The sequence below is a fragment of the Malania oleifera genome, chromosome 4 (genome assembly GCF_029873635.1).
Source record: "Malania oleifera isolate guangnan ecotype guangnan chromosome 4, ASM2987363v1, whole genome shotgun sequence".
Classification (NCBI taxonomy): domain Eukaryota; kingdom Viridiplantae; phylum Streptophyta; class Magnoliopsida; order Santalales; family Ximeniaceae; genus Malania; species Malania oleifera.
This window is the reverse complement of record NC_080420.1, coordinates 91,137,938-91,165,220: the sequence shown is the minus strand read 5'-3', so window position 1 is coordinate 91,165,220 and position 27,283 is coordinate 91,137,938. Positions and strand designations below refer to the sequence as shown.

Here is a 27,283-nt window from a genome sequence, read left to right as displayed (position 1 = left end):
ACAGGGTCAGACGACTGAACTATGGGTTCAGTCTCCTGAAGTCCTAGATCAGACGACTGAACTTAAGGTTTAGACGTCTGAACGTGTTCTTTCTGTTCTGTGTTTCAACATTAATTCTTCAGATGACTGAACTAATTTTTCAGTCTTCTGAGAAAATTTTTCAGACGTCTGAAGTTGCATCTTTAGACGTCTGAGGGTAATCCTTAGTCATCTGGGGAGTCCAACTTCAGTTTTTATATTTTGTTTTCAAAAACCATTTTTGCTTTCTTGCTTTGCTTCTTCATAAAACTTTTTCCGGGGTTTTAAATAGAGTCTCTAAGTCAATGAATAACCCTAGAAAGTTTTCATGAGATGCACGCATATGGTATATTTTGAGCTTCTAGCTATATCATATAAAATGTGCACATACATCGATTCTAAATACCCATTTCCATGACGATCTTGAACTTGATACATGCATAAGATGCTTGCATCTTCATTCTTTTACTCTTCTTAGTTCCATAGCTTGTGTCAGGTTATATATATATATATATATATGCTTTAATTCTCGTGGCTTCTATGACTTCATCACCTTCCGTGCATGCTAAGTAATGTTCTTGCTCACTTTCTCAATGCACAGATCAAATACCAAATGATTTGTCATTATCAAAACAAGACTAGACTCATAGAGTCAACAGTTTGGAAATTTTTAATGAAACTTTATAAACTATTAATAGACATAATAACACAATCATAAATGACAAGTGTGTAGCGTATATGTTGTGATATTTGTAACACCATAATAGTATTAAAACATATTCAATTAACATAATAAAGAATAAATTGGAAAAGAAAGGATTCATGCAGCCGACCCTACCTAGTGGGACTTAAGGTTTGGTTTGTTGTTGTTGTTGTAATTAACATATATGAAATTCATAAATCATTAAATATTAATTATTTAGAAAACATAATTATTTTTTACATAAAAAGTGAAATAAAATGTTTAGCTAATGTTATGTTCAATTTTGCATGAAATTATTATCGATATCTTTCTTGTGTAGTCTTTATTTCTGTAAAATATTACATGAGAAATTTCAATCATGGGTTTTGTTTTATTTTCAAAATTTTGAAAAATTTCATCGAAATTTAGATATAAGTTTTGGATGATTTGAGGAAATATCTACAAAAATTTTGTAAGATATATTGACTGCTATTTTGATTCTGAGGGTGGTGGAAAGCAGAAATTTAAACAGAACAGTGGGTTTTGGTGAAGATAATAATGGGAAGTGTTAAATAACTACTTCATTAAAAGCTTAGGTTGTTAGGCAATGGGCCCACAATGTATATCTAGCAATCCAACTCTCATCTTCAAGTTCGATCTCATCTTGCTTGTGACAAGGACGCAATCAAATGAACTTGAACACATACCCAAACAGAAACAGAATAAAATACACTAACAAATACAACAAGGGAGAGCACACATTACATGACTTGATCCAATGACTTCCTAGAACTAGAGCTTTGGTAGCATGTCACATAAAGGAAGAATGAACAAAATGTGAGGCTTAAGTAGTGTGGCTGCCTATCAATCTATTCATAATAGAAGGATATATATGTAAATGTGTGTGTGTGTGTGTGTGTAGTCGATGTGGATAATCCTCAGATAATACACTTAGCCCATGTTTTTTAGTACAAGGAACTTCAAAAAGGAGAAAAATGTTTTATAGATCAATCACATAATGAACTATGGTGGCTTATTGGCATTTTCCCATTTTAACTTTAAGCAGTGGAAAGCAGAAATTTAAACAGAACAGTGGGTTTTGGTGAAGATAATAATGGGAAGTGTTAAATAACTACTTCATTAAAAGCTTAGGTTGTTAGGCAATGGACCCACAATGTATATCTAGCAATCCAACTCTCATCTTCAAGTTCGATCTCATCCTGCTTGTGACAAGGACGCAAACAAATGAACTTGAACACATACCCAAACAGAAACAGAATAAAATACACTAACAAATACAAGAAGGGAGAGCACACATTACATGACTTGATCCAATGACTTCCTAGAACTAGAGCTTTGGTAGCATGTCACATAAAGGAAGAATGAACAAAATGTGAGGCTTAAGTAGTGTGGCTGCCTATCATTCTATTCATAATAGAAGGATATATATATATATGTGTGTGTGTGTGTGTGTGTGTGTGTAGTCGATGTGGATAATCCTCAGATAATACACTTAGCCCATGTTTTTTAGTACAAGGAACTTCAAAAAGGAGAAAAATGTTTTATAGACCAATCACATAATGAACTATGGTGGCTTATTGGCATTTTCCCATTTTAACTTTAAGCAGTGTTCTGATTTTATGAAACATAGGTGTGCATTGTTTTTCTAAGTCATAGTAATTAAATACATGCATTTAAATTGAGACAATTTGTATAAATTTAAATCCGCCTGTGATGCACTCAATGTCTTAAATATTTTCACACACAGTCGGTCCAAGCTCAAGTAAAGGAGCAGGGTTGTGTTTGGTAGCTGACAGCCTGCATAAAACTTGGAATCTCTATGATATGAATATGTACCGTCTATTTGCTAGGGCGTCCCTTATGAGTGATGCATTGCACTTATACCACTTGAGTGTAGTGCAAAATGTGTAAGGGTGGGCTGAATCATTGCCCTAAAGTGATGTGCTATGTCAGCTCTTGATTATGGTTTCAAATATGCAAGGATTCCCACATCATTCTAGACGTGGTCAGGTAAAGAAGTTAGCTTGACTAGGGTTAGATAACAACTTAGAATACAGGGACACTTGCGAGTAAAAGCATGGAAATAGTTGATACAATGATTTTTAGAAAAATTAACTTAATTAGCCTTCAAGAAACTATGTGGGTATTTGAGAAAGCTAGTGAGATAAAAAATCCAAGATTCAAACTTTTGGCACTTTGGAAAATAAAAACATAATAATGGGGTAGGAATCATTGTAGGCAAAGACCTAAAAGATAGTGTTATAGATGTTAAAAGAGTATGGATGGAATCATAAAAGTCATGGCCTTTGGACAAGAGATAATAAATGTCATTAGTGTCTATGCTCCTCAAATAGGCGTAGCAGAAAACCTTAAAAGATAATTTTAAGAAGATACCGATAGTATTATGCAAGGGATATCAGGGACTTAAGAAAATAATCATAGGAGATTATTTGGTTGGACACATTAGAAAGGACAATAAAGGTTATGAGAGGATACATGGATGACATGGATACGGGGATAAAAATGAGTCTAGTGATATGATTTTAAGCTCCGCTGTGTCATATGATCTTATTGCAATGAAGACATGCTAAAAGAAGAGAAAAAAACACTTAAGGCTCATTAAGTTTTGGAAAATAGTTTTTATTTTCCATTTTAGTTTTCCAAAAAATTTACAAAAAAGTTACCTAATTTTTTTTTAAAATTTTTATATTAGAAACAAATGTCTCAAAAAACCAATTTGGTTTTATGCCTGGGAGATCTACTAGAAAAGCTATATATCTTTTAAGAAGATTATTGGAAAAGTTTAGGGAAAAGGGACTTGCGTATGGTATCTCTTGACTTAGAGAAAGCGTATGATAGGGTACCTAGGGAAGTTCTATGGTGGGTTTTAGATTAAAAAAAGAAAGGGTGTATTTAGTAGGTATATTGATGTCATTAAGGATATGTACGATGGAGTAAAAACTAGCATTAGGACTATAGGTGAAGAGATTAGGGAATTTCCAATCACAATAGGTATGCATCGAGGCCTTTATCTTTTTGATTTAGTGATGGATGAACTAACTAAGAGTATCCAAAAGGAGGTTCCATGATGTATGTTGTTTGCAGATAATATTTATCCAAAAGGAGGTTCCATGATGTATGTTGTTTGCAGATAATATTGCCTTGATTGATGAAACTAGGGTGAAGTAGAATTTAAGAATAATGGAGAGAAGCTTTAGAATCTAGAAACTTTAGGATTAGTAGAAATAATACAGAATATTGAAATGTAATTTCAATCGTAGTAAGAGGAATATAGGAGATAAAGTTAAACTTGATGATGAAGAAATCTATAGCACTAGTAGATTTCCATACCTTGGATCTATTATGCAAGCTGAAGGAGAAATTGAAGAAGATGTAATGCATGGAGTTAAAGCAAGTTGGATAAAATGGAGAAGTGCTTCAAGTGTGCTGTGTGATTGTAGAATGCCTTTAGATTAAAAGGGAAGTTTTATAGGATGGTTGTAAGACTAGCTATGCTATATGGATCAGAATGTTGGGTGACTAAGAAACAATATATGGAAAAAATAAAAGTTGCTGAGGTGAGAATACTAAGATAGATGAATAGTATAACGTCAAAAGATAAATTAAGGAATGGACATATTCGCGGAAAGTTAGGCATAGCTCCTATAGAAGTTAAGATAAGGGAGGGAGTCGAGGGACAACTTAGATGATTTGAGCACTTGCAACGTAACTAGTGTGGAAAAGTGAGTTAGTTACTATGAGGGGTAGGGAAAGATCTAAAATAACTTGGAATGAGATTTAATAGCACTGATTTTATTGAAGGAAATTGTCCATAATTGCATAAATTGGCAGAAATGGATTCATGTAAGTATGTAACTGAACCCACCTAGTGAGACCTAAGACTTGGTTTGTTGTTGTTGTTGTACAACATTTACATGAAATAAATGAAGAACAATAAACAATTTTGGCACTATTTTCTTGTTCAGAGTAGTTTTATTTTTCATTTCTAATTTTTCAAATAATTACTAAAATGCCACCTTGTTTTCCAATTTTCCAAATTTATATAGAAAAGTTGGAAAACACCTTTTCGTTATTTTTCTAGATTCCTAAGTCTTGCTTTTCGTATGGGAGCATGAAATTCAGATATTGGACTTTAATTTGTGTGGATTATGTATAGAATTTCTTCTAAATTCACGCAAATCCAATTTAAGTCCTAAAGTACATAATTCTAAGTATTACCTTGTGTAAATTTTGGAAATTTGGAAAACAAGTTTGTTTGTTTGTTTTTTTTTTTTGTGATTATTTTGAAATCTAAAAAATCAAAAAATCAAAAATGGTTTTGCACATTTAAGCAAACTCTTAGTTTCTATCTTTTTAATATGAATTTTGAAAATTAAAAAATAAGCTAAAATTTTTATAATTCTTTGGAAAACTAAGAATTGGAAAATGGAAAATGTTTTCCACAACTAAATGGGCCCTTAATACCCTTCAAGAGTGGACAAGATTAAAGCAAATTATATTTTTTCTTAAAGAGAGAAGAATACATGCTTTGGATGTTGTAATCATTGCCAATAGCCAAAAATCTTGCACACACAAAATTGGAAAAATCCTACTAGCAATGGTAGGGCAATAGAAACTCAAGTACCATCACATTGAACCTACCAAACCAGGCTCTCAGAGATCACTTAAGACCATATAAAGATTTCTTGAGATGATACACCAATGCTAACTCCCTTTGAGCAACAACATACGTGGTTGCTCCATATAGACCTCTTCATGAAAATCACTATGTAGGAAGGCATTCTTCATTTCAAACTGATGCAAAAGCCAATGACAAGTGACAACTAAGGAGATAAAAGTCCAGATCAATGTAAATTTGGCGACTAGGGAGAATATGTTAGAATAGTCCAACCATACACTTGAGTGTTTCCTTTGGCAACCAGACTGGTGATGCAAATAGGTGTTGGAATATAAGAAAGAAATTCATAAGTAAAGACTGAGATTTCAGGATAGTGTTTTAGCAACCTTTTTTTATTCAAATAACTACTAAATCTGTAAAATAATAAATAGATGACTGCTGTGAATTTTAGTTCAGCGAATAAGATAAATTCTAGTCACAACAGCAACTTAATCCTCAAATCAGTACCTGTATTGGCACTGTTTCAGACTGTAACAGCAGATTCTGCTAGCCTCTCGTGCCTTTAGTTGCGATCAAGGGACTGGTAGTAACTGCAGGATTGAATCCTCAAAATCCTAGCCTCCAAATCTTCACAACCCTAGCCAGTTTGAAGGTGAGCCCTAGAGAAAAATCTTTTCAAAGATAAAATGCCAAAAAGCCTCCTGGAAAAGTGGCTGAAGACTCCTACTTATACTAGGCCTAAAGCTTCCAAGAGAAGCCAACTCCTATTTTGCACATAACCCCCTCTAGAAGCCACTTATCTTCTAAAGACCCGCCAAAAATAACTACAATCACAAAAATACCCCTGAATATTACAAAATGACCCCCCTAGGCTGACCAAAATGAACCCCAAAGTTCATAAATTACAAAAATAGCCCTAGCGCCCAAAAATAGCAACACTTGATAGAAGCAGAATTTTTTTTTAAAAAAAATTTCTGTTTGCATCAATTGACTTTAGGTAAGCCATAGAACCGCTAGGGTTGACCTTCATTGTGTACAACCAGTGACATCCTACCACAGACTTGTCAACAAGAAAAGGCACCAATTCCCTGTATCATCATCCTTGCCCTCTAAAGGCAGGCATCTCTTCAAACCATTGTGCTTCTCTATTGAGAATGGGATAGGTCTTTAGACACAGACTTGGGAAGGAAAACAAGCGAAAAGGTGGTAATAAAACATTAATATGAGAGTCACAAGAAATAATAACTATAAATAAAATAGAGATTGGATGCTAGGTACCGGTGCATTTACCTTTTTGAACTGGAATAGGAAGGTCAATATCATAGGAAGTTGGGTCATCAATTGAATTTGGAGGGGATTCTCCTCGCTTTAGATGCTGTGGGCATACATGAAGATGTGGATGATCTAAGTGACTAGAATGATTAAATTGAGACGATGACATATGAGGAGCATTGGGATGAGACAGTAGACCAAAAAATTTGATATACTAGGCATAGAAAAGGACTCATTGAGGTTAGCATGACTTAAGGAATTCGAATAATATAACATGAGACGAAGAGACAACACAAAGTAGGAATATAACTGTGATATCCCTTTTGAGTTCAAGAGTACCCAGAAAAATACATTTGATAGCATGAGGATCCAACTTAGACAGTCTTGGAATTAACTTATGGCCAAAAGACTCATCTAAATATATGGGGAGGTAATAAGAACAAAGGAGCATGCGTGAAGATAACCAAATAGGGTATTTTACCACGAAGGATAGAGGATGGCATTTTGTTGATAAGAAAGCAAGCAGCCAACACAATATCACTCCAAAATAGTTTGGAACATTCATCTCATACAATAGAGTACAAGTGACTTTAAGGATATGCCTATTTTTTCTCTTTGCAACTCCATTTGGTTGTGGAGTTCAATTTTCCTCTTTGTGACTCCATCTTGTTGTGGAGTGTGGGCACAAGATGACTAATGAATTGGGTCGTGAATCATACTGTTTTTCAGTTATATAGGTAGTGAATTGGGTACTAAAGTACTCTTTAGCATTACTACTATGAAGTATAAATCAAATTGAGTCTTTAGTACATAACAAAAGGCGCAAAAGATATGAAATAACTCAGAATGATACTTTATTAAACAAAGCCTATTCATTCTTGAGTAGTCATTTACAAAGAAGACATATTATCTGCAAACCATACATAAGAAGAAACTAATATGAAAAGGCTCACTGCCTGTTTGTTGATTGACAAGACTCACACTCAAAACTTAACACAGAACTCAAAAGAGGAACAGTGTTTTTAACTTGTCTAATGAAGGATGATCAAAAACGAACAATGGGTTCGAAGTGCTGAGCAGCAGCAGGGCAGGCAGTAGAGAGAGATTGTGACTCAAAATAGTAAAACCCATCAACCGCATATCCTTTGCCAATTGTCTTCCACGCCTTAAATCCTGAACGAAAACAGAGAAGATTGTTATGGAATAATTCATGTTCTAGATTAAAGAGAAACTTGGAATATCCAAGACAAAATAGAGTGAGGGTAACATGAGGTAACTTCTTAAAATACTGGAGAGCAAAAGAAGTTGGTTATACCTATCATATTGTTAGTTTCAGTTAAATCTATAACGCAAGGACTAATGGGACAGATACTGGAGGACATACAAGCTTGTAGGATTACCCATATGTGCGGGAGATACAATAGGAAGAGAAGCTTGTTGGGATTCCTGATACTGTAGGAACGTCGAATTCTCCTCTGGAAGAGATACAACTACAATAGCTAAGAAAATAAGAGTGGTGTCTGATGGCTGAATTGACAAAGGTTGGGGGGTGGGGGGGGGGGGGTGGGGGGTTGAAGATCCCAACACTGCTAAATCCTATTTCTCCCTTGTCCACAATGAGCATGCTGAACACAATTACTCAAACCAACCTAGAACTTCTGCTACTACTCGGATTGATGTCTATGACAACCTTGTGTAACAAATACAGTTTTGGAACTAGAGGTTGGACTGCCAAAACAAAGAGATGAGGAATGGTGCTAGAGGAGGCATGAAGTATGTGATGATAAACATTAGCTGAGGATGGCAACTTTGCTCTGCAAAGGAAGTGGGACTGGACCAATTCAAACTTGGGTTGCAAACCCATCAAGACATGAAGAACTGTCATCTGCTCCCTTTAACATTGCATCTCACAGGCATATGGGTTGCATGACATTGAGCCATCGAAGGATGAGCTTCATCTTTGTGAAATACTCATTGGCGCTCGTCTCCTTGTTGTAATTGAAAATACTCTAGGGAGAGAGTGCACATGCTGGTTATGTTAGTGTAGTAAAGGAGTTTGACATTGTCAGAAATTTTTTTGCATACATCCAGATGCATACACATTCGCGCAATATGGGATCCATCAAGTTCCAAAATAGGCAGACAATCAATGCGTCTTCTTGCACCCAGGCTTCTTTCTGTGCTGTTGTCATTGGATCCAAACTAAAACAAGTGTTTGGACTTGCCTATGCCTGTCAACTAGGTCCTGAATGCCTTAGACCACTGTGTGCACAATTACTACCATTTATTCTCAGTGAAGAAGGAAACATAGTTTTGGGATTTATAGAATCCATCCCAGAACACACACAATTGTGACCAACAAAAAACAAGATAAAAAACTGGAAAAATTCAGAGACAATAGCTTAACACTGTTTGGGTCCCCAATGAACTTAGCTACCACTGACAAACAGTCTCCAACAGTATTATTTGTACAACCAAAAGGTTGGATCTTTGGACTAAACTCCATAACCCAAAGCTTTATAGCATGGTTTATGGAGGGATTTCAACCATTTAGAATCAGATCAGACCAGCTGTATGAAGCCTCATGAGCTAGCATGTGGATTTGGAGCTGCCAGCCTTTGATCGGCCTGTGAGGGTGCATGGAGGAGCCTCCAGCAATGGGAGTCCAGGGCTTGGCAGATCGGCAGTGCCAGTTGGTGACCATGGTGTTGATTTTTGCAAAAATCTTAGAGGGTACATGCAGCATGTTCTGGCGACTGCTGTGTTTTCCAGCAGCTGCAGGGTTTGTTTCAGGTCTGCGAGGGTGCTCCCAGCCAAGGTCTTAAATTTCGATTTCGACTCTAATGTTGAAGCTCCAAAAGTACGGGAATTTCGACAGAAATTTTAATTTTGATGTCGATTTCGATTTGAAAAAATAACGGAAACTAGTAGGGAAGCATGGAATTCTTTGTGAAACTTTAGAAATGGTTCACAGACATAATAATGTAAGTTTTAGGACTAATATATTACAAGTTAAATACATCTATGTTGTGTATGAGGTGGAAAAGTTGTAAATTGTATGTGTATCAAAAGTATTTGTAAGATGATGTGCATTAAACATATCTAGTTAACATAAATGAAATTCATAAATCATTTAAATATTATTTATTAGACATATAATGATAATTTAGACATGAATGGTTAAATAAAATGTTGTTATAAGTTTATTTTTTCATATAATTTCAAAAGAACTTGTAATAATCTTTTGTTTCAATAAAAATAAATAAAATAAATTAAGAGAGAAATAACACTTCACTCCTAAATCTCTCATTTGAATTTCGAGGAAATTTCATTGCATGGTTAATATTTCGACAAGTTTTTCTAAAATTTTGAGATTTCGATAAATTTTGAATGATTCATTGAGATTTCGATGGAAATTATGCAAGATGGAAATTGACTACCATTTCAATTTCAAGGGTGACAGAAACCGAAAATTTTGACGGAAATTTCAACATTCTCGTGGAAATTTAAGACCATGCTCCCAGCTCACCTAGGGTGGTAAACATGCATAGGATTGTGGGTTTTAGGGCTCTGTTTGGCGATGGCTGTGACACTAGGGATTGAGGCCTCAGAACCATGCTCTAATACCATGTTAAATACATATGAATTGGAAAACCTGATCACAGCGATAGGTCTCCCTCTCTATTTATAATACATGTCAAATACATTGCAATGATAATACGCTTACTGACTAACAACTACTAACGTAGGTTTGCAATGATAATATCCTTACTAACTAACGGCTACTAACATAGGTACTAATACTCAAGCTCTAAAATTTTGATTTCAATTCAAATTTCGAAGCTCCAAAAGTACAATAATTTCAACGAAAATTTTGATTTCGATGTCAGTTTCCTGATTTCAATTTTAAAAAATAATGAAAATCAGTAGTAAATCAAGAAATTCTTTAATGAAACTTTAGAAATGGTTAATAGATGTGATAACATAAGTTTTAGGATTAATATATTGCTAGTTAAATACATCTATGTTGTGTATTAGGTGGAAAAGTTGTAATACAATTTGTGTATAAAGATAATGTGCATTAAAAATATTCAGTTAATACAAATGAAATTCCTAAATCATTTAAATATTATTTATCATACAAATAATGATAATTTAGACATGAATGCTTAGATAAAAAATGTTGTTTTAAGTTTATTTTTTCATATAATTTTAAAATCCTTTTAATAATTTTTTTGTTTCAATAAAAAAGTAAAATAAATTAAGAGAAAATTTTCACTTTGCTCCTAAATCTCTTATTTGAATTCCGAAGAAATTTTGTTCTATAGTTAAATTTCGACAAGTTTCACTAAAATTTTGAGATTTCGATAAATTTTGAATGATTCATTAAAATTTCAATGGAAATTATGTAAAATGAAAATTGACAGCCATTACGATTTGGAGGGTGACGGAAATCGGAAATTTTGACGGAAATTTCAACAATTTCGTGGAAATTTAAGACGATGAGTAAATACTAAATAATTGATAACAGACATAACAAGGGAAAACACAATAAAATTAGAACTCAGAACCTACTGAGACCAGAACGCTGATACCATGTTAAGTCACTACTTGACCTAGAGATTATGCTGTTAGATGATGGGCCAAAAATGTATATCAAGAGATTCAACAGCCTTGACCAACAATAATTATCCCCTCTAGCTGACAATTCTCTTGCTAGTTTCCTCTATCTTCTATCTCTTGTGCTAATGCTAATATTGTTTTTCCTTTTTCTGAACAATTAGGTCTCTCAGGTTTGCAATACCCACTTCATATATTTAAGTTGAAGCTTTGATTATGAAACTGAATGTGACAATAGATCCTGGCTAGCACCCAGTACTGTTGTCCACCAGGATGCAGTATTTCAGTCTATATGCCATTATTTGTCTTATGTCTCTCCAGATGTTTCATGGCTGATAACTGTATTTTTTTTTTGTCCATTTGCAGAGGATGGTAGAAGAAGAAGAACTACAGTTTCACGAGGAATACATGAATGAAGAGGATCCTAGCATTCTTCACTTTCTTTTGGCATCAGGGGATGATGTATGGCATTATTTAATACACTGAGTGTGTCTATAACCAGCCTAATGATTGACCATTCTTGTTACACAAATGTTTCCAGGTTTCAAGCAAGCAACTTCGAGATGACTTAATGACAATGCTTATAGCTGGACATGAAACATCTGCTGCTGTTTTAACGTGGACTTTCTATCTTCTTTCCAAGGTATTTTCTCTACAGCAGAGTTAAAATCCATAATTGTAGCTGGATGCTCACTTTTGTGCTATTTTGGTACATAAAATTCCTTTCTTCTTCTTCTTCTTCTTCTTCTTCTTCCCTGTCTTATTTATTATTATTATTATTATTATTATGCTTTTGGGATGCATAGGAAATTAGATCAGCTTTGGAAATTGGTGATTGTTGCCCAAAACCTATTCAGAAAGATGATTTAGGCCATCCAATTGTGAGAAAGCCGTGAACCTACTGAAGTTAGTTAATTCAGTTATTTAGTTGAAAAGTCAGTAGACAACTCAGCTTACAGTCAGCAGAACATTCAGCAATAAAATTATTCAGTCAGCAAGCCAGTGTGATTCTTATTCAAAGTTCTGTTCAGTTTTTCAAAGTGGAATACAACTGTCATCCATTAATAGCACAGGATCGAGTTATTTACTCTAGGAAATTGTCATATTGTTTGCCTTGTTTCTAGGTTTATTTAATGAGTTGTTAAGTTCCTAGAATATTAAAATTTCCCATCTATTCCCCATGTACTCTGCCCTATAAATAGTGGCCTTATCTCAGTCATTTTAAGTAGTGAAAAAATAGAAAAGAATCTCAAAAATCCAGCAAAAAGTGCTGCAGCACTGTAGCTTTTTATATATGTAATTTCTTCATCAAGTCAGTAAATTAGAGAGGCATTTTTCAGTATTTTTCTTTTTTTTTTATTTTTATTTTTCTATTCTTCTGTTCCAATACCAATTTGTATACCTTCTCTATTGGTTTTTCTCTTCATTTTTTTTTTTTTTTTTATCATAGAAAAGCTAATGGCATAAATCATGTTGGTTTGGTAAAACATTCATCATTTTTAGAATGCCACATGCTGAGCAGTTAGTATCAGGGAATGGATGTCAGGCTGGTGCGGCCAGTGGAATGAAGAAAAAATAGGTGTGGTTCTCTGAGTGTTAATCAAACTGAGTCTTTACTCAACTCAGAATGAACTTCTATTAAATAAATCAAGTTATCCTTGAGTAGTCATTGACAAAAGTAAAAAAATATGTGAAACCCAACTTTCATGAAACAAGACTAAGACCCCAAAACGCCAGAATGAATTAACATGAATTGGCTGACTTCTCGTTTATTTCATGGACATGGTCTTAAATTTCCACAAAATTCTTGAAATTTCCATCGAAATTTCTGATTTCCATCACCCTCGAAATAAAAATGGCAATTGATTTCCGTCTTGCATAATTTCCTTTGAAATATCAATGAATCATTCAAAATTTATCGAAATCTCAAAATTTTAGCAAAACTTGTCAAAATTTTAACTATACAATGAAATTTCGTCTGAATACAAATGAGAAATTTAGGAGTGAAGTGAAATTTCTATCTTAATTTCTTTTATTTATTTTATCGAAACAAAATATTATTACAAGTGCTTTTGAAATTATATGAAAAAATAAACTTATAGTAATATTTTATTTAACCATTCATGTCTAAATTATCATTATTTGTATAATAAATAATATTTAAATGATTTATAAATTCCATTTGTATTAGCTGAATATGTTTAATGTATATTATCTTACACATATGTTTGATACACCTACAATTTTACAACTTTTCCACCTCATACAAAACATAGATGTATTTAATTTGTAATATATTAGTCCTATAACTTATCTTATTATGTTTGTTAACCATTTCTAAAGTTTCACAAAAAATTCCATGCTTTACCATTAATTTATGTTATTTTTTCAAATCGAAATCGAAATTGACATCAAAATCGAAATTTCCGTACTTTTGGAGCTTCGAAATTTGTGTCAAAATCGAAATTTAAGACCTTGCTCATGGAGTCATGAGGCAAATGGAACAAGTGTTTTCCCAATGGACAAACCTCAAACCAAAAACCAACTATTTTAAATTGTTGAATGAAGGATGACCAAGACAACAATGGATTTTAAGCGGTGTGGCAACAACAATACAGGCTGTAGAAGAAGAGAGCTGCTCAAAGTAGTAAAGGCCACCATCTACATGTCCTCCACCAATCATTTCATTGTCTACAAATAGAATGAGGAAAGAAGTTCATGAACAATTCATTGATGTTGTGAAATTGATAACAGACATGATTAAAGGGGAATCTGGAGAGACGGAGGGAGTAGGGTTTACTGTACTTATTATCCTAATTGTATTAGTGGAGTCATGAGGGGGTAGGGTTTACTGTACTTATTCCCCTAATTGTATTGGTGGAGCCATTGGAAATGGTAATACAAGGTAAGTTGGCAGATTACTCCAGGGTAGGAAAGAAATTGGTTGTACTTGTCACTCGTATGGTTAGTGGCAGCAGAATTTATGACCCATAATGGAGGAGATACGAGATGAAAACAAGCTACAGTGTTACCTATTTAAGAAGCAAATGTAATAGGAAGAAATGATTGCTGTGACGCCTACTGCAGGAACTTTGTATACTCTTCTGATACATATAAAATGCTGTCTCCAATGGCTAAACCAGTACTGATGGAATCTATGGCGGCTGGCATTGGTGACATGGCTTACCATGAATATCTCAACACTGTACCATCTCCTCTCCCTTCCCCTTCAGGTGGGCCTGCAATGACTAGACCTGCTTGGGGTACCCCTAGTATGTCCATCCATTCCTCTACAGTTACCCGAACCACACTGGGAACCTCTGCCATGACCCCTGGCTAGTTGCCAAACTACCCTATGTAACAGTTGCAACTTCTCAGAATCAGAATTTTTGATATCCGAATTAGGAGGTGAGGAATGAGTGCTAGAGGAGGCACAAAGTACATGAGAGTAAACATTAACAAAATGTGGCAACTCTGCAGTACGAAGAAGCTATGGTTGAACTGGTTCAGACTCAGGTTTCAAACCCACTAGGAACCAAAGGATTGTTATCTGCTCCCACTGCTTTTGCATTGAATGGACATTAGCTGTTATGGGTTTCACCATGTTAAGTTCCTTATGGATGTGCTTTGTCGCAATGTGCTCCTTGACACTCCTATCTCCTCGTTGTAGCTGAAAGTGTATGACTATTCGAGGGAAGGATCTTCAAATTATATAAACTTGACAGTCCAAAATCTCCTTACACACATCAAGATGCATACACATCCTTGCAATCAAGGGTTCCATTGAGTTCCACAATGGTTAGACAATGAATGCATCTTCTTGAACCAATACCTCCTTTTGCTTCTTGTCAATTGGTCCAAATTGACATAGGTGTTCAGCCTGCAAATAGATCTTGATAGTCTTAGACCACTTCAATAATTACTCCTAATCAATTTCTTCGTCATAATTTGTGGCAACAATGATGGGATCAAACTTTCGGGATTCATGAACTCCATTTCAACAAACACAAACAAGACCGACAATGGACAAAGCAAACCATCGGATTGAACACAATAACATAACATTGCTCTAGCACCTAATTGCCTTTGTTACCACTAACAGCTTCTAAAGGTTCCAAACACTTATCGACGGAGTGCACCCAATTGACTGAGTCAACAACAAAAAAGGATGGATTTTGGGCTAAAAAATTAATGGCCACTGACTTGATATCATGGTCCACAGAAGGATTTGAGCCATGAGGAACCAAATGGAGCAAAAATAGGCTTTTATGAAGCCTCACGCACTGACATGTGTTGTCATGGTGGTCAGCTTGGACCCAACCTTCAGTGATCAGCTTTCAGCAATGTACAGATTGAAATCGCCTGTGGGCAACTATGGTGTTGATTTTCCCAAAAAAATAAAGGATATTTTATGGTTCGATCTGGCAATGTCTTCCAACTATTTTTTGGAAAAAGCTAGAGTTGGTTTGGCTCTCAGGAAGTTTGGACAGCCCTTCTGAGGAGATAGACGGGCATAGGGCTGAGGGATCTACTGTTTGGTTAGGCGGTGAAGGTGGCTCTTTTGGGGTTTACTGTTTTAGGTTTGGAGACCATGCTCTGACAAGGTTTAGTAAAATTGGGAAACCTAACACAACGATAGGTTTTCCTCTTTCTTTATAATTTATCTCGTGTACTTCATAGTGACCATCACTTTCATTAACTCACATTAACATGCAGTGATACCATTAACTAACTGATAACATGATCCATATTTAAATGTGTATATGTACATGCATGAAAATTTCATCAAGATCAATCATGTTGTCATATTATCATTTTTATCAACAATAGAATATGACAAGACACATAATAAGATGGACAATCATATCTTGTATTTGATAGTTGACAAACAATATAAATGCCAAAAATGATTAATTAAGTAAAAATATTTTGTCTCCCCTTAAATTTATGATTATTTTAGATTGAGGAAGCATAAACAATTTGTGGCATGAAGAATAGTGTATTAATGTGCATTAATGCTAAGTATCAATCAAATATTGATCTAGTTAGAAATTCAAAAGATTATTCTTGACTCTTTTTCTAAGCCTACTACCATTTATTACTTATTGCATGGACTTTGATGGTCCACCTTCAGTTTATTGTGAGAGCGTATTATAGTCAAGGACTAAAATTTTAATTTCAATGGATATTTTGTGGGTCTTAATTTATGGAAATTTTGGTTCAAATAGAATTTTCATTTAAAGAAACATTGGAAGATTATAATAAATAATGAAAATTCAAATGACACAGGGAAATATTAGAATAGATGAATTATAATAATTTTGGAACAAAATAAAAAACCTCATGGACAATAGCATTGCTTAGTCTTCATATCCAAATGAAATTTTTGGAAATATTTTTTTGTTTTATTATTTGTTTATTTTTTGAAAAACATGATTTTTCTATGTTTCCTTTTTTACTACAAAAAATTAAAAGTTAGAAAAAGAGTGAATGCTCGAGATGATTTAACTAGGGAATTCTTATATTTCTCGTTTCTTCAATGGTTCAAATCCTAAGCCACTCTTTTCAAGAGCACATCTTTGTTTTCAGAAAGGAGTATCTAAATTTTCTTTCCCATTTTGTGAACTTTGAAAGAGTTTTGTTTAAATCCTCATTTTTCTTTTTCATCATCTGCAAAGTTCTCATTTTTGCTTTCCAATTTAACCATTTTATTTTTTAAGTTTTTCATTTTCATCCTCCAAGGTCCTAATTTTTTTTTTTTTTCCAAGAATATCAATTTCTTGTTGATTTTCACTTTTGAAATATTCAGTTTCATTTTTTCTGTCATTGTTATTCTCCCTAGGAGTTATTCTTAGAATGTTATTAGCATGAGAGCACGAGGCTGATCATATGTTTCATTATATTTCTATTGCAATTACCTGGCTCCAAACTAGATTTAAATAGGTAATTTTTCTAGCCCTAATTTCATATATTTCGTTCACAAATCCTAACCCTAGATCAACTTCCCCTAGTCCTTTTGCATCACTGGCTAACAATTCTCCCCCTCATGAAAAGATCAATGTCCAGATCCATTGCACATCAACAGGCAGACAAAAGGATAACATGTAATATAGGACATAGTATGGCGATAGTGTTTGAACGAAAGATTCGTGAAAAATTAAAATCTGATACCGTTAAACTATTTGATCGTGAAGATTTAATTTATGGGGGAATGAGCCTGCAATCTATATCAGAATACTGTTTTCAGCATTTAGTTTCAATGATGAGTGTTTCTTTGAACTCCTTGTTCGGCCATGATCTTAATTTTGCTAATTGCTATCCATGTGTATAAGATATATCTGTTAGTCATTTGTGTATATCATACAGTGGGCATGTAGTTGAGGCTATCTTTTGAAGCTATCTTTATTTGTTGTTGTTGTTTATTTTTATTTTCTAATGACTGCAGGAACCTAGTGTCATGTCCAAACTTCAAGATGAGGTAACTAACTGAGAGCCTTCCTACAAATGTATCAGTACGAAAAAATGCTGCCTGAATTGGGAAATTTATGTGTGGAACAAATTATAAGGGTCTCTGACTCTCTGGTTGTGTTTCTAATTACATTGTTGTCCGAAGGTTGATAGTGTTCTAGGGGACCGGTTTCCAACATTAGAAGACATGAAGAAGCTTAGATATACTGCTCGAGTTATCAATGAAGTAAGCTAATGCTTTTGTTCTTTCTTAAACGGTGTCATTGAAGTGAATGTTCAAAATTTTATTTGTTCAATTTTGGCATCTATTTATTCACAATTTTGCTTTCTTTACAGTCCTTGAGGCTCTACCCGCAGCCACCTGTTTTGATTCGCCGTTCTCTTGAGAATGATACACTTGGAAAGTATCCTATAAAAAGGTCTCATACTGTTGAATGTTTCAATGAAAAATAGCTAGCTGGTTAGATTTTTTAATATTTTCTTTTTAGTTGTTTCTATTTGTTGTACAAAATTCTACTAATCCTACTGCAAAAGTAACTTGTGTGGGAAAAATAAAAATGTAAAGATAAGTTGACACTATTGTACTACTATTGAGATTAAGCTTGCTATGGACTTTCTTCTATAGAAAATCAATTGTTGCCAATGTTTCTCTCTCTCTCCCCTCCCCCCTATCTTTCTCTCTCTGGCTTCAAAAGTTGGCCCAAGAAAAGAAAAAGGTAGTGTTACAAGGATTCTTAAATTAAACAAAGTTGAGGTTTTGGTTTTCTACCACATTTTTGTATGATTATTCAATAACCACATGGCTTTGTTTAATGAAATATTTTTGAAGATACTATTTTTTGTGCATTTTGTGCTTAAAATATACTTCGTAGTAGTAATGCCCAAGAGTATTTTCCACACCTCTTTATACTTTTGTGACTAATTCTAGCATGACTCTGTCATCTTGTTTTCACACTCCACAACATAATGATCTTGATGAAAGATAAAGTAGGCATCTTATTAACAGGATTAAATTGGCTGCCTCCTTTGGTTTTTGATGAGAAGTCTTCCCATTCCCTTTACTTTCCTAACTTTCCTAACTTTTCTAAAGGACTATATTCGTTGCCTCCTTGTACATTTGGGCATTTCTCCTTTGTACATCAGCTTGCTTTTATTGTTGATAAATTTGATTCTCATGCAATCAAATGCATCTTTTTTGTGATATCCTCTCTCTTTAAAAAGGCAAGTCTAACGTTAAATCCCTTTCTTTTTGTGTGTTAGGCTGAGTTTTTACTACACTACCACACATGCTTTGTCTCCATAGATCTCTTCACTTGTTTGTTCTTGTTCCTACTCTTTTTGCATGCCCCCTCTCTCCTCCTGAAAATAAAAAGGCACATAGGGGCTCTCCATTGCCCAGGCTCGCCAACAATTAAGGTGGCCTCTTAGTATGCAGGTTTCAAAGTGTAGGGCCTTCCTTCTTGGTGGGAGCTCCTCAGCTCATGTGGGATGCCAAATCTGCAAAGGCTTGACTTTTGGGGGCTCCCCAACATGCGCTGGAACTAAGGGACTCTGCAAAGTCGGGGAGAGGGGCTCCCTTGTGCATGGGGGTCTCCACTGCATGTAGGAGGGGCTTTCTTATATGAATGGGCTTTGCATTGCATGGGAGCTTCATAATGTGCAGGGTCTATGCATTGCATGGGGGCTTCATAATGTGCAGGGTCTTTGCATGGCTTGGGGAGCTCCCTAGTATGTGAGATCTTTGCAATGCGAAAGGGACTCCCAAGCACACGAGGGCTTTGCAATTAGCATGGAGCTTTCTAGCTTTTGAGGGATGCATGGTACATAGTGGCCACCCCAACATGTGGGGGGCTCCCAATGTGCAAGGATTCCCTGACTTATGGGCCTCCTATGCACGCATTGTGTGCCATATGTTTGTGGATGACTCCTTAAACAATGTGTTTTGCTTTTAAACATGTTGAGATGGTTTAAAAGAGGATCATGTTTAAAAGAGGATTGATAAGAAAATAAAAAAGTCAAATAGAAGTTTCAAATGTTTGTATGTATATTTTAAAGCGAAGCAATAAAAATGATGAGATAGCCAAATAAAAATTGTTTAAAGGTTGCTATGAGAATTTGGGAGAAGAAAGCCCTATGTCTTGGTTAGTTCCCTAGTGGGGGTTTTCCTTATGTGTAAGGATTCTTTGTGCACTCTACAAACAAACTTGCGCATGAACTGCGGGTTGGATACGGAATCAACGAAATCCAAGGACGGGATGAAAGTGGTATACATATTGATAATGGAAAAAGTGGAAGATATTCCAAGGGAGCGGAAGGGTGGAATAGATGCAACAATAATGGTGTGGTGATCACAATGGTCAATTATCTAGACGTGGGGATGATGGATGATCACTATCATCGATGTCCCAAAGGTGAGACTAATGTATGTGGCATAGTGACCATGATGGTCACCCTTTGGAAGATGGGGAGTGACAAAAGTAGCTTAGAGACCACACATTAGAAGGGAAGTGACAAATATTGAAGAAACTGTCACAGTTGATGCCCCGAAGGTGAGGAGCGACATAAGTGACCATATTTGATGTCCCGAAAGTGGAGCCAAAGACCACAACGATTGACATCCTAGAAGAAGGGAGTGAAGAAAGTGGTTTGAAGATCATAAACATGCTCCACATTAGTTAATTGAATAGTTGAACTAGCTCCTTGTTGTTTTAAGAGACCTTCCAGTTCAATTGGTATAGAATTTTGTTGGAAGCTATATTCAGTGAAATTCATATATTTACGTGTTGGTGGGAGATCTTACATATATTTCAAGATCCATCCTACAATATAGGGTCGATCTTGAAGGAAATGTTGCCAATACCATGGCAGTTGACATACCAAAAGTGGGGATTGGCAGCAATGATGTGGAGACTTTAATGGTTGACATTTGAAAAGTGAATAGTGACAGGAATTATGCGGAGACGAAATGGTTGATGTCTAAAAGGCTGGAGTTATGGAAGTCTAACAAAGACAAGACCACAAAAGTCGTCATCCTAGAAGTAGGAGGTGATAAAAATGGTGCACAAACCACGATTGTCAACATCCCAAAGACAGGGAGGGATGGAAGTGGTTCTAATCACAATGATAGGTCTCTCCCTCTACTTATAATCTATGTCAAGTACATACCAATGACCATAATACCCTTACTAGCTCTCACTTATTAGTAGAACACTAACACACTAATAAATCAAAATGACTAAAATAACCATTAGCACCTTCTCCATCAACAATTTGGGAAATATTTTGACTTTAAGGATGTCATCCAAGCCATATACTTACTTTTTTGTTTCTGATGTCTTCATCATGTGTTCCTTTGCATTACCAGTCTTTCCATTGAAGAGTCCAAATTTCGAACTCTCAGTCTTTGTGATATGGCTTAGAAACAACTTAAGAAATGTAAGGGAACCTGAAACCCAATCTTGTGAGGAGGAATTTCTCCTACATTTTCACGAATGTTACCATCCTTCCTTAGTGACATAAAATGTTAAGTTGGTAGTTGCAGGAGTCAAAGGTGGGGGAATAAAGTTTAGTGGCAGTGTGAGGCATACATACCCTAACTTCGACTAATAGATGGTAGATGAGTGCAGTGAATGCGGTAAGGATAGCTTAGGATAACTTCTCTGGGAGATGGTATTTGAGCATTTGATGTCGATTGAAATTGGAGGGATCTCCCTAGGGTGGAGTGGCATGACTACCTTGTGCTGTAGAAGTTCTGTGAGTGGGAGCATCACCATTAGTCTCATTTGGCAGGAGCTAGTGGAGCCAACAGTATTTTGGAGATGGATAGCAGCAGAGGCATACTAGGAGTTAACTGATGGTGACCACAATTTGGGAGTGTTTTGGTGTTCTCTTGGAGGGCTTTGAGCACCTTCTTTTGGGAAGATTCAAACATCCGCTTAATATGGTCCATGCAGGTATCAAAGTCTTGAGTGCTCAGTATGGTGATCACCTAAGGCCCCTCTTATTTTTGGTGTTTTTGTGGGGATGACTGTTGGAATTTTTTGGGTGATCACATTCCCCCATGTGGAGTTGCCAAAATGTATAACAGGTTCTTGAAAGGTGAGGAGAGGCCACATTGCACACAACTAATAAGAGTTTAAAAAAAAACCCAGAGGAGAACTAGGCAATGCCTAGGAAGCTTAAAGGTGAATTGCAGTAGGTGAAAGGATTATGATGTGGATGGAGTGGTGATACATGGTCAGAGTGAGGGAAGAAAAAGGAGAAAAGGTACATGTACAATTGAGCAGACTAAGAAAAGGCTTGGAGACTTGGAGTGGTGATGCATGGTCAGGGTAAGAGAGAAGAAAAATGAGAGAAGGGGATATGTACGCTTGAGCAGTCTAAGAGAAGGCCAAGGGATTCTGGCATTTGCTTAACAAACCCTGAATCAAGCCTACCAAGCCAAGACCCTCTAGAACGCCCTAGGATTAGGATTGGCAAGGAGAACCTTCCACATATATCCACAACCTATCCTGGGCACATGCACTAGCAGACCTCTTGCAAGGGTAGGGTGCAAACATAAGATCATTGACAATTGGTTCATATTGTGTGCCTACAAATTCCATGTGGTCCAATTCATTTAGAGGAGAAGGCAAATTTTTGCAAAAACAATTTCCTTAATGGACATTATGTTGTGTAGATGCTTAATCTCGGCATTGGGTTGAAGAAGTAAAAATTTAAAAATTTAACAAGCGTTCCATGCCCATGCATTCCAACATTGGGAGCTTTGATAGGTTGGGCACTGATAGGCATCAAGTGAAGTATATGGCTACCTACTGAATTCTAGCTTCAGTATTTGCCAAATATATGTTCAGCCGAAAAATGAAGCTTTCTTCTCCTATTTTTCTGACGTTTGTGCTGTTGGTTCTATCTGTTGGTTTGTGTAGTCCCTTTCATCAGGTCTGATATCTGTATCATGCTTCATAGCTTCTTAAATGGAATTTACTTAATTCTTTTCAAAGCAGACACATCTGGCTTGTGATGCTATGTATCAGCCTTCATGTGGATGTTATTTTTGGTCGAAATATAAGCTTTTCTTTCTGATATTATAATATTCTGAGAAAGGGTACTGGTAATCTACACGAATATTCAAATTTGCCTTCTTCTTTTTTTTTGTTTTAATTGATAGGGGTGAAGATATCTTTATTTCTGTTTGGAACCTGCATCGCTGCCCAAATCACTGGGATGACGCAGATAAGTTTAACCCGGAAAGATGGCCTTTAGATGGTCCCAACCCTAATGAAACCAACCAAAATTTCAGGTATATATTTGTATGTTTTCCTTTTTCATTATTTTTGTGTTCTTGAATTTCTGGTTTCCTTTTAAGAGATGATCATCTGAGAATTCAAATAAGTGTTTTCCTGTTGAATTTTCTTTAATGGCTTGAAAATTTGTCATTACTAGAAAAGGTGGTTGTATTTATACAAGTCTTGCTGAATGACTGCCTTCATATCAGCAGTGTGTCCCAGCCCCATGGCTCCATGATGCATCCAACGCACTAGATGCACACAACAAACCAAGGAACAAGGGACCCCTAAATGACTCCCAAACCAGAAAACAATTCTGTCTTAAGGATCAGTTAGTGTATATAGGTAAGAGAAGGAAAAAGAGACTATTAAAGAACAGTGATGAGTAGCACTATAAACAATAATCGCAAACAGTGACCTGCTCTGGCATCCAAAAGGGAAAGACTAAAGTTGATTAGCCTTGGAACTACCAAATTAGAGTTGGGGAAAGAAGCATCTGGAGGAGAGGAGAGGGTGAAATAATACTCATGTTGTCCAACTGCTTAATAGACATCTTATTGATTTTTTTCTCTTGCAACTTTCACATATTTGATCAGTTTTATATCAAGAGTGTGTCCTGGGCTCATAGCCACATGATGCGTCTAACACACTAGATGTATGCAACAAAACCAAGAAGCAACAAGGGAGCCCAAAATGACTCTCTAAATGGATAAAAATCCTGACCTAAGAATCAACTACTGTAGATGGATAAGAGAAGGACAAGTGACTGAATAGCATCAATGAACAGCAATTTGAGCAGCAGGGTGGGAAGTACCATAAACAGTAATTGCAAACAGTAACCTACTCTGTACCACATCACAAAAAGGAAAGACTTAGTTGATTAGCCTTGGAAGTCGGAGTTGGAAGTCGGAGCTACCAAATTAGAGTTGGGGAAAGCAGGAGAGGAGAGGGTAAAATGTTATTCATGTTATCCAACTGCTTAATAGACACCTTTTTTTATTTTTTCTGTTGCATCTTTCACATATTTCATCAGTTTAGCTCCCTCCTCTCCTCGGCAACCACCTCCACCTCTTCTCACTCTCCCCCCCCCCCTCCCCACACCCAAAACAAATATATATATTTTAAACGGGGGATCATAATTCCTTTCCAGGTTAATATTGTTATGCACCTTGGGATTAAGCACTTTACATTTTTCTGTTAAACATCAGAGCGATGGAATTGGTTTTTTCTGTCATTTCACACAATAATGTCTTTGTTACTAGTATCATATGGGAGCACTATTTATTTTCTGGTTCTCTGTAATCAATTTTGAAGTAAATTATTTTTGAGATACTGTTTTTTTTTTTTATTAGTTAAAATCAATGTCATTGTTAAGTTTTCCCTCTCTTAACTGTGTTAAATATACATGTTCAATGTCATATCTGATGTTTAAGTTGCTATACATTGATGATTTATTAACATTCACTGTTTAGTTACCTGCCCTTTGGTGGAGGACCAAGGAAATGTGTGGGGGACATGTTTGCTTCATTTGAGGTAATTATGTGTATCATCTAATATTAGTTGCTGTAAATATCTATACTAATTAGGTAACTGACATTAAGGATGTAAACATTTATATTATTTATTAGATAGAAATGTGTCAGTAAACAACCTGTTTGCTTCTCATGAAACGATGTGTTCTTTGAATTACAACTTTTATCTTGCTGATTGGCAGACTGCAGTAGCACTTGCAATGCTTGTTCGTCGATTTGACTTCCAAATGGCAGTTGGAGCACCTCCAGTAAGTCAACATTTTCCATACTTGTGTCAACCATTAGCTATCCCAACCTAGTGAAACACAATGACTTGAAAGTTTGATGAATAAAACTCAAACTTTAGTCACTGGTGGAAACATAAATTCTAGCAACTGAAAGCTCCGAATTAGACATGAGTGGGCCTTGTATGGAGTCGAATTGCTTGCTAGCCAAATAAACTCTCAAATTCTGATAATTCTCAATGTATATTTTTTTTCTGGCTAATGAACCGCACCTCATCCAACTTTTGACTCAAATTTAGGAAGGGAGAGGAACATGAAGTGCAAAATCTAACAAGGAAACAATGTAAATGCAGGTTGTGATGACTACAGGAGCAACAATTCACACAACTGAAGGGTTGAAGATGACAGTTACGCGAAGGACAATCCCTCCCATAATTCCCAGATTAGAGATGCCGATAAAGGCAGATGCCTCGGTTAGTGTTGAAGAGAATCTGCTACTTGTTCAGAAAAGTGAAGATTCTGAAGTTTCTTCTGCTCATTCCTAGCACTCGTTGCCTTGCCCCATTCCGGAAACGCCATCAGGTTTGCCTATATTGGGAAGTATATAAACAATCACTGTGGGATATCTATTCCTGAATATGATAGCCTTCCTCAATTTGTAGATTATGCTGTCAGGTGATCCAGTTGTAAAAAACATGATTTTATTTAGCAATGAAAGAAATTATTGCCAATACCTTGCTTAGGAAGTGAACTTTCAAAATTGAAGTCGTCAAGGGATGTTGGTTTTTCTACTGAAACTGACAATGGCATTCGCTTGAGAAGGGTAAGGATCATGCCATGGATGGAGAAAACCGTGTCAAAGACACAGTCCTTGTGTTTAGATGAATCTCTTAACTTGCAAGAACATGAAAAGTCATAAAATAAAAGAAAAAGCAACTTTGCTTATTGTAATTATGATTCAGGTTTTACTTCCTAATGCTCTATAAACTACAACTTTTGCATGTTTTTATATATGGTAATCAGCATGCATAATGCATAATAAACAAAACAACTGTATTAATCATGTAATTATTTTTGTACTTCTCTAGAGATGTTTTACAAACAGTGATTTTAACAGAAGGTAGTTCCATGCTTAGGGCATACCGACTTCTAAGGCTCTTTAGTTGTGTTTTCAATTCTTTTTTAAAGAATTATATAAATTATGGTTTTTTTTTTTTTGCTTTTTAAGATTAGAAGGTAGAAAATAGAGTTTGTTTTAAAGTGGAAAATAGTGTGAACCCATCACGCATGACTAACAATTCTCCATATCTTCATTAATAATAGTCTCTACTTCAATCAAAATACCATGCCTTAGTCTTATCATTCCTGAAAAGAAAATCTAATAAGGTACTATACTTCAAAGACATTAAACACAAGTTATCAACGTCAAAAATAAATTTTATCATCCGAAATCAATCTAACAAGAACCCAAAGCAGCTAATATAAAACAAGAACTTCCAATATAGTTGCAAGTATCTGCATCTTGAGACGCAGCATTGCACGTTCCTTTCATTACCTTAAACATATATAGAGAGAAGAAGGAGATAAGCTACAATTACTTCACAAACACAACGTCAAACACTTCAAGATCTAAGTACAGTTTCATATACCATAAATGCTAGTCATGCTCATTAAAACCATGAATCCTAACGTTTAGTAAGTAAGCAAACAAATTCCTAACTTGAAGAGTATACCGTAAGCAATTTATAGATCAAACTTCTACACATTTATTTTATTCTTTTATAATCATTCTTAGTTCTTCACAAATAAAAATCATACTGTTGTCACTTTATGCTCGGGACGTAAGTTGTAGCAATAATTTCATGATTCGGGCACCAACGTTATACCCGTTGGTACGATTCTTAGAACTAGTTTGATTATTCCATTCATTAGAGACCATTAGTTCATTCATAACCATTTGACAGTCGTAAAAACAAAGTATACACAAATGCCCAAACCAAGTAAAATTTTTAAATATGCATTTCATAAACAACAATGGGTTGAACTACTTCAACAATTTTGCACATGAGATATTTAATTAAAATATTTTTCATTTTTGATTATTCTCAAAGGAGAAGATTATTCTGCTTCTTACCAAGCATATGCGGATACAATCACAATCTTCTTTCCTGCCTTTTTTCTTTTATTCAAAAATCCAATAGAATTCTAAAAAATATTAAACATTCTCATAAAATAGTTCAAATAGCTTGAGCATATATGAACGTAAAGATTTATTCCATGGACTTACCCTATTTTTAATATAAAAAAAAAATAAGTATCATTCACCACAAGTTTCATAAAGAAATTCGTTATTGAAACATTTATACAGAAAAAAAATTTGTCATTGTGTAAACATGTTGAATAGCAATCAATTATTCTCGTTTTCAAATCAAATATAATAGCGTTAACTCCAAACAAGCAAAAACGTTCAATAAACAAGTTTAGAAACCTAAACAAGAGTGTTGCATAAAATTAGAATTCGT

General features: G+C 35.3%; 1 protein-coding gene across 4 annotated transcripts in view; it reads left to right on the top strand.

The window, feature by feature from the left end:
* LOC131154577 (protein LUTEIN DEFICIENT 5, chloroplastic) overlaps positions 1 to 25,492 on the top strand; it is a 31,139-nt gene extending 5,647 nt beyond the window's left edge. For all 4 annotated transcript variants that reach the window (XM_058107433.1, XM_058107432.1, XM_058107434.1 and 1 more), the window contains exons 8-16: positions 11,619 to 11,714; positions 11,794 to 11,895; positions 17,698 to 17,730; positions 17,866 to 17,946; positions 18,057 to 18,139; positions 22,888 to 23,019; positions 24,478 to 24,538; positions 24,720 to 24,785; positions 25,115 to 25,492. In XM_058107433.1, coding sequence (XP_057963416.1) covers positions 11,619 to 11,714; positions 11,794 to 11,895; positions 17,698 to 17,730; positions 17,866 to 17,946; positions 18,057 to 18,139; positions 22,888 to 23,019; positions 24,478 to 24,538; positions 24,720 to 24,785; positions 25,115 to 25,306 — 846 coding nt within the window. In that variant the 3' untranslated portion in view covers positions 25,307 to 25,492. The remainder of the gene's footprint in view (positions 1 to 11,618; positions 11,715 to 11,793; positions 11,896 to 17,697; positions 17,731 to 17,865; positions 17,947 to 18,056; positions 18,140 to 22,887; positions 23,020 to 24,477; positions 24,539 to 24,719; positions 24,786 to 25,114) is intronic.
* The last annotated feature ends 1,791 nt before the right edge of the window (positions 25,493 to 27,283 follow it).